Source organism: Ostrea edulis, chromosome 7 (genome assembly GCF_947568905.1).
Source record: "Ostrea edulis chromosome 7, xbOstEdul1.1, whole genome shotgun sequence".
NCBI lineage: Eukaryota > Metazoa > Mollusca > Bivalvia > Ostreida > Ostreidae > Ostrea > Ostrea edulis.
In genome coordinates, this window is record NC_079170.1 from 60,858,586 (window position 1) to 60,867,373 (window position 8,788).

The 8,788-nt window shown below is 33.9% G+C and overlaps 1 protein-coding gene across 2 annotated transcripts in view; it reads left to right on the forward strand.

Moving 5' to 3' along the window:
- LOC130048312 (protein O-linked-mannose beta-1,2-N-acetylglucosaminyltransferase 1-like) overlaps positions 1-8,437 on the forward strand; it is a 59,047-nt gene extending 50,610 nt beyond the window's left edge. For both annotated transcript variants that reach the window (XM_056144898.1, XM_056144899.1), the window contains exons 24-27: positions 2,323-2,478; positions 2,741-2,869; positions 3,815-3,893; positions 4,510-8,437. In XM_056144898.1, the coding sequence (XP_056000873.1) occupies positions 2,323-2,478; positions 2,741-2,869; positions 3,815-3,893; positions 4,510-4,536 (391 nt within the window). In that variant the 3' untranslated portion in view covers positions 4,537-8,437. The remainder of the gene's footprint in view (positions 1-2,322; positions 2,479-2,740; positions 2,870-3,814; positions 3,894-4,509) is intronic.
- Positions 8,438-8,788: the final 351 nt, after the last annotated feature.

Here is an 8,788-nt window from a genome sequence, read left to right on the forward strand (position 1 = left end):
TGACATCTTTTAATGACCAATACGGGAAATGTGCATTCAAATCCATTGTTGCATGTACTTGCTGTGGAATCGTATTAGATTTCATGGACCTCATTTATTGTGGATTCTGTAGGTACACCTGTACCAAGAATTGTATAGAGAGAAATAATATGTACAGATTTACATCCTTGTTTCATACCGATTGTTAGGTCATTCGTGGCACAGTTATTTTGACTATGGGTTACTACATTTATCAAGATATAGGGCTCACGGCGGGTGTGACCGGTCAACAGGGGATTCTTTCTTCTCCTGCTGATTTCACCTCTGGTATATGTGTATATCCAGGGGCCCGTGTTTGCCCAACTCTCTATTTTGTATTCCTTATAGGAGTTATGAGATTGATCACTGTTCGTTATCTTCAACTTCCATCCCAACGAACTGGAAAATCTCTACAATCCACGAAAATTCACACCCACAGGATCAAATGATTCCGTAATATTTGTACATTAGTATGAAAGCTTGTTAATTCTCATTGGTAAGGAAAGTATCACCCTTACTAAGAAGAACCGGCTTGATATGGTTTCAATCTGTCATACATGTATATACATGATACAGTTTTCTGAGATTTTGCTTGTATGAATTACTATTATTGTTATATCAACTGAGTTAGGTGCATATAAACTGTAAATCTTTGCATATTGAAATGCTGCACTTCAATTGGAGTTGGATGTTTACCATAACAAAAAATTCTTATGAAAATGGCACTTTTTTGATATTCCTTATCACTTTATTACTTCCACAATATAATCTGAGGTCTTAAGCTGTAAACACATTTTAGGACTGTCGAAAGAGTTTGTAAATGTCTTATATTCACTCAAAAATAAGTTTTGAATTCTGATAAATTCTGACTGCGTTATAATTACGTGTGAACTGCTGCAGTTCAAATAAGACACAACACAATCCTTGCAAAATAACGTGATACTAAGAGATAAGTATTTCATTTCTCCACAACGTGGCACCTGCATTGCACACCTTTCTCACATTATATTAAACGAGCGTTAGATTTATCCAAATACCACTGTCTGCCAATGTACTACATTAGAAATCACGCCATTCGCGGCGGCTCAGTGGTTATAGCATTCGCTTCGTGATCTCGTGTGTTCAGACCCTACCCACTTCATACTTTGACTGCGTTCGACGTAAGATGTAGAAATAGATACATGTAGATACTGGTCCTTGGCCTTAAGAACTGAGTGTTTCGGATGATACATGTACCTTATCACTTCAGGTTCCATATCAAGCTATAAAGAATCATCACTGCCACGACCCTGAGCTTCATGCATAGGGCTTAATTTTTGGACCTTCACTACGCCTGGTGGCACAATTTTTAGGATATACAATGTATAACGAAAGGATAATGAACAATTTTGAAGGATTTAAATCAACAAAAATGTTGTGGGTTTTTTTGCTAAATAATGATGAGAGTGAAGTAGATAAAATTCACATGACTGGTAAATGATTAGGAGCTGACCTTTTTGCGCTTGAAACGTTTTTGAAGAGTTATCTACCCTTTCAAGTTTGTAAAAATAAGAAAAATCCAATTTTCTAAGAATATGTGAGGTAAATGATTAATTATATTTCATATCTTCATAAAGAGAAAATGTATGAAAGTTTCTACCAAGAGGTTTGTATGTAAATGTAATTTCGTTCAAAACTAGTCTGATAAAACATGCTCTTCCCGTAGACTTCAATGTTAAATTCTAGGTAAAATAAATCAAACAGTAAACAAAATTTTCTAAATTTCTATGGTGAATTATTTTTATCTGTACCCTTCAAACTGATACAATGATTACAACAATCCCACCATCCATTTACTAGATATGAAATATGATCGTTATACATTGAACGTATACCAAACAAGTAAACTATTCTGACATCTTTACGAGGAGATTAATTAATTCATTTACAAAAAGCGAAGGATTGTTTTGTGATGGGTCATTGTTTTCACACAATCTCTGTAAGAATGCTTGCCTCTACAATAGTTCTGTTGTACAATTACTAGTAGTGCAAACTAGAAATGACCGCCCATTCTGAGGTTAATAGTGCTTAATACTGTAAAATATTGTGTGAATCATGAAGGGCACTTTTTCTATGAGAGCGTACTTTTGGCCAAGGAGTGTCCACGTATAAATACAATTTCATTAAAACCAGTCCCTCTTATTCTTAAGTCGACAATTAAAGGAGAAACAGGGCTGTTTTTAATCAAACTGCCATTACATATTACCTCGAAAAAACTCAAACATGTCAGCATAAAAGTATTGAAAACTGTTGTCGCTATTTTAGAGAGGACATCGTAACATTAAAGAATGCGAATTCCCTAACCTCTACATTATACGAGGAGGAGATGGAAAAGGAAATAAAATCAAGCAAACACTTCCCTCTTAAAGAACTTGAAAAGTGTGGCAGCAAGCTAGAAACCATTGAACTGCCTCATAAAGAGTGAGTACAGCAGTGTTATTTATTTCATATCTCATAGTACATCTGCTGTGTGTATTAACGTGTTTCGTAATGTATATTCTGAAAAATTGAAAATGAATTAGTAGAAAATTATCCCACTTACCCCCAAACTATATACTATTAAAATGTGCGAAGCAATGAAATAGGAAATTGGAATGAAATTAAACTTGTCTTTAACTATAAATTTGGTTTGATTTTACAATAATTGAACACTTTCAATTTAGTTGATTTATAATCTTTTCAGTGAGAGTTTCGTACTATATTTCACGGACAAGGACTCAAAGAGGACAGTATTTCATGAACTATGCAAATGTTTTGGACTATATTCAGCAGCTGGTAAACCCTTAAAAGGTCTTCACAGAGGTTCTCTTCGGTAAGTAGCTTGTCAGTGGTAGACATTATACAGGTATTGCACTTTTAACAGTGTAACATCAAACAAACATTCAATATTACCGGGCCTACGTGGCTGAGTGGTTAGAGCATCGCGCTCAAAATCTCACGGCCTCTCACCTCTGGTGGGCGCGGATTCGAATCCCACTCGCGCCGGTAAGTGAGAAAGTTCCCCAGTTTACTTGCGGAAGGTCGGTGGTCTCTTCCCAGGTACATTGTATCTAGGTTCTCTCTTCCACCAATAAAAACAGGGCGCCACCAGATAACTGAAAAATTGTTGAGTGGCGGAAAACACCAATCAATCAATCAATCAACAATACCAATCTCTTAATATAACGATGGATTCGTTTCCATTGTCTTAAATTATACGGTAACCTGTGATTTATGAAATTCATACATGCAAGCTAGGAAATGATGCATAAGAATTGAAAATTGAAGTCAAGGTAAATTAAAAGAAAAAAAGAAAAGAACAATTTCAATACGATACTAGATATTTTTATGACCTAAAGTTAAGGAAAACTTTTTTTAAAAAGATCAAAAACAAAGAAAATACCCAATATTCACACCTACACTAATTCATAAACATGCCAAGACTTCCCACAAAAACCAGGGTAATGAGAGCTGTTCATGTTATGAGTTTGTGAAGGCCTCAGCTTGATTGCTGTTTCAGGCTTTATACACTATAGTCGTATTTCACTCGAGGCAAAGCCAAGATCACACTGTCGTACACATTTTTGTAAACTACAAGACATACGTTACAAGATAAAATGATCCCTTCAATAAGGTTATCAGTATCGTTGTTCATTTCATTTCAATCATGGGGAAATCATCCATTTACATCAAAAACGAAAGTTGGCTATAGCAAGGTCATTTGTTGAGGTCAGTTGGGTATAAGATACCGTATACATGCTTATCTTTATTTCTACAGGTTTTACTACAGAGGAGGAACGATTTTTCTAGTGGGTTCAAAATCTCCATATTTTGAACTGAAACCAGACACAGTAAAGGTATATGGGTGACATACAATATACAGTATACATGCAGAAATTAAAATCATTCCTGTTTTTCATTTATCTTGCATGGATTGCAAAGGGAACTCTGATATAGTTACAAGTACTGCAAAAGGGACAGAGTTGCAATAAGACTATTTAGGCACCCATAATAGAATAACGAGAAAGCGGTTTGTACATCATTATCAATACAACTTCATCGTGATATCAGTTAATACCGGGCCTGTGATTTTGGTGAAAATTTACACTTATTTTCTTCCGTAGTTGTGCTCATTCACTCTTGTGAATACATGTATGTCTCTTTCTAATTAGTAGTGATTGATGATAGGAACAACAACTCGTGAGTCGTAGAATTTGTGGTCAAATTTAATGGAAAATAGTTCTTTTGATCTATAGACAAAGTTTACAGTCAAAATTTAAAATTCATTACAGTACTTATTTACTATATTCTTATTGCTTTATTTTTTTTCAAGTTGGTTACCTGATGCCATAAATGCCCTCTCACTTCATCAAGTCACTTTCGTTTCATTATCTGTAAAATTATGGATGCTTAACAACTTATTTGCAATCCGTTTTCCTCAATAATTTACTTGTACCTGTATGTGTTTTTCAGATTGTGGATAAACTTTATTTGCAATGAGTGTATTGCCATACAATGTAGTTAGTTTGTTGAATTAATGGTTATTGGTTAGTATTGTCCAGGAAGAATTTCAGGAAATCATATAACTGTAGCCTGTTGTTTGAAGCCAGTGGGTGCTTTCATGCATCTGTATTATCGGAAATTGTGTAGATCAAAAGGACACGTGATATTTCTCTAATACTACCTGTCTCATTACACGCAGGTAAAAGTAAAATTTGTTATAGGCATACAAATACATTTTACAATTTGAGTTTTTGAGTCTCTCTTCGAAAATGGTTTTTATACGATATCTTAATAATTTATATTGTATGTTTTGGGGCCTGTTTTATGAAAGGTCTTGCTTGTACATGTACCACTAAGGCCACCTGCATTATGTTCAGTTGGTCAAAGTTTTACCATTTACATGTATCTCTAAATTGTATCAAAATGTCGTATCTACATTTTTACTAAATTTCTCTAGCTTTGTCAAAAATTTGATTAAACTTTATATATAAAAAGAAGATAAATGCAGCGTGAAATTGATTGGTATGTAAGCCACAGACCCGTTATAAAATGGTCTCCAGTGTGTCTTTTTTCTGTTCTGAATATTCGTCCATGCAATACCTTATAGTGAATTACTTTCACAGTTTTTGCGGTGTATACTATGATAGTGGAATGTACGAGTGTTTTCATTTTCGACATTTACAATTCAATGTCATTATTTCACATGTACAATCGAGTTTCTTTAAGGTTACATGTGTGGGGTTTTGATTTGTTTTTTTTTTTTTTACAATTGGTACCAAAGTACAATATATTGCTGATGCATAAAATTCATTGATATAGTGTAAATACTATTCCTGTACATGTACCTAGCCTGTTTTATTTGCAATGCGAAAACTTTTTTTTAAAACAAGCCCTTTTCTTTTTGAAGTACAGCATATTTATAAAGAAATTGCACATATGATCAGTATTCAATATTTTGTCGTTGTTAATGTCAGAGATCATCGTATTGTTTTAACATAGTTAGAATATTCCCTGTTATATTGTTACACTTGCCCTGGATATGTTGGAATCAAGTCCATACTTAGTCTAGTCAGAATGTGTACAGTCCTCATTTAATGAAATCCACTTCGTTATTGCAAAATTCCTAGCTGCCATATTTAATTTTATGTGTACTACATGTAAGTGACTTTTTCTTGTATTTTATTTATTTTTTTATTGCAATTAATCAACGGATTTTTCGTTATCATATTAACGTGTTTTTCATAAAAGATGGATAAATATTTATCCGTTTAGTAGCGAAATATTTGTGGATTTGTAGTATGGTCAGCACCTACTTCCAGATTTTTAAGAGCTTGTTTATTCTACTTTAGGTGTTAGAAATTAGAGTTTTCAATCCATTAGAACGACACGATCGACAGCAGTTGTATGTTTGACAACAGTTGTTTGTTTGACAACAGTTGTTTGTTTGACAGCAGTTGTTTGTTTGACAACAGTTGTATGTTTGACAACAGTTGTATGTTTGACAGCAGTTGTTTGTTTGACAACAGTTGTATGTTTGACAGCAGTTGTTTGTTTGACAACAGTTGCGAAGAAGAGGTTATTACTGGATTAGTTGTGTATTTGATTGCTCTATTACAACTATTATGGCACTTGGTACATATACACCTTTTTAAAAAGATAATGAAAACGGAAACTAAATCAATGTTTTTATTAAGTGAAATGAATACCATTCACCAACTGGAATGTAATTTATTCCTATGAATTGTCAAATCCCAAACAGTGTGGGGTATACATGTATTAGATAATAGAAAATTTACAAGTCCCTTATCTTTTCATAAAGTCCCATATTTTTTCTTACAACGCCCAGTAATTAGAGATTCGGGGGTATAAAGTTTTTGGTCTATCTGTTTGTGTCCGCAAAACTTTAACCTTGCTCATAATGAATGGATGGTGATAGGGCTTCCATATTTCACGTGTGTATTTCATGTCATAAACCCTTTCTTTTGGTACCAAATATTTGACCGTCGTGTGTCCTTCACCTTGGAGTTTGACATACTTTTGAAAAACTTAACCTAGGTCATAACTTTTGAATGTTAAGGGATCCAGCTTTCATATTTCACATGTGTATTCCTATTGATAAGACCTATCTTTATGTAACAAATTGTTTTACCTCGTGACCTTTGAGTTTGATATTCTTTTGAAAAACTTAATCCCGGCCTTAACTTTTAAATGCTTAGTGATAGGTCTTTCATATTTCAGATTTGTATTAATTTTGACAAGACCTTTTCTTTGGTATCAAAAGTTTGACCTTGAACAGGGTTCGCTGTTTATAAATTCTTTAACGTCCCGCTCTAGAATTTTTCACTCACATGGAGACATCAACATTCCTGATGAAGGGCTGCAAAATTTAGTCCTATGCTCAGCGCTTTTGGCCTTTGAGCAGGGAGGGATCTTTATCGTGCCATACCTTCTGTGACACGGGGCCTCGTTGTGTGTGGTCTCATCCGAAGGACCGCCTCATTTATTCTCCTCTTACGACAAGCAAGGGATACTGAGGACCTGTGATTATATGGATCCCCATGGAAAACCTTGAAACAGAACAGTGAGTTTGACCATCTTTTTCTTAGGTCATAAATTTGGAATGGTTAGAGATGTGGTATTCATATTTCACATGTGCATTCCTTGTGGCAAGACCTTTCTTTGGGTACCATATTTACTTTACTGTCGTGCAGGGGGCATCAGTATTTCCTAAATACAGTAAAGGAACACTAAAGAACCCTCACTGCTCAATGGCCGTAAGCGCTGAGCAGATGCCTAAATTCGAAGTCCTTCGCCGGTCTTGGAGACGTCTCCATATGAGTGAAAAATTCTCGAATGATTCATTGTTTGATGTTTTACGAGACTTTTAACAAGATACAATCAATCATTCATAAACACAACTTGTTAGTAATATTTGTTTTTTGTATCTATTAGAACCAAAATAAGCAACAGCAAAAATATATATCAACCCCTGCGACCATTTCTTTAAGTTTATTATGTTAAGCAGATTCAAATTTAAAGGTACCTGTAGTTTTTCCCTCCGGGATTGTATTGTGCTATATGCCAAGATGGTGATATTTGGCTTATTCTGTTATAAAATTCACTGGAGAGTTTTCACTTTCAAGAAATGCCTATAAAGTATCAAAAACGAGGGCAGATTTGATATACCCTGCAAGTAGAAATGCAAAAAGAATCGCCCGTAAACGTGATGCATATGTATTTGTTTTACCTTTAGAATAGAATGTAAGAAATGTTTCCTTAATGATTGGATGAACATCGGACGCATCATTGTTGTTGTGTGATAGTATGCACTTGTAGTACGAGTTCTTGTAATGTCAAGATAGCAGAATGATCAATAGAAAAAAAGATCTCCATTAAAAAGGTGTTCGAGGTTATGTACAGATTGTTTATGCAGCTAATGAGAGTAGTTAGCGGAAGTGAATGGTTAAACATTGTTTGTTATTGATCGTTAAAGTTGTGTTGAACGAAGACATTCCATGAACAAAATTAGCAATATAAACATAAATGTGGTATATGTACATTGGTTACTTAATCCAATATTTTCCTCCGTATGGATTTTGCTATGCTTTGACGAAAATATTTGTATTGTAATTAGAAATATTAATATTTGTATTGTAATTAGAAATATTAATATTTCATGTTTTTCTATCTCTCTGAGATATTGTATGTCCAATTTAGATGAGTTAATGTATACTTAGATCAACTTACTTGTTTGAATTACTAGTAATGTATACGTATATTTTGACGATCCAAGTGACTTTCTTATTTGAGTAAAACTAGTTTATACCTATGTGAGATGTTTGATTTATCTGTGTTGAGAATCTTTAATTGATTATAATAAAGGATGATGTTAATTTGACTTCTGTTTTTATCATCATATATCGATGGATTTCTTTGGATTTTTATAAGAGAAGGGTACATTTTTCTCGGGTATTTAGGGGGTTCGAGTGTTGCATCGGCCATATATAATTTTAAGGGGGAGGGGTGTTTAAATCATTATATATACCAAACCTTTTATAATTACCATAAACATGGGTTGAGTTTGCGAATTTTCGATTACAAAAGCAAAATTTGCAAATATTGTTTCTAATTTTATTAAATATTCACTTTCTTTATTTCACGTTTTGGTAGAGGACACTGCATTTGCTAAGTGAAAAGAGAAGATGATAGTGATCAATCTCATAAATCCTATTTTAAAAGAATACAAAAT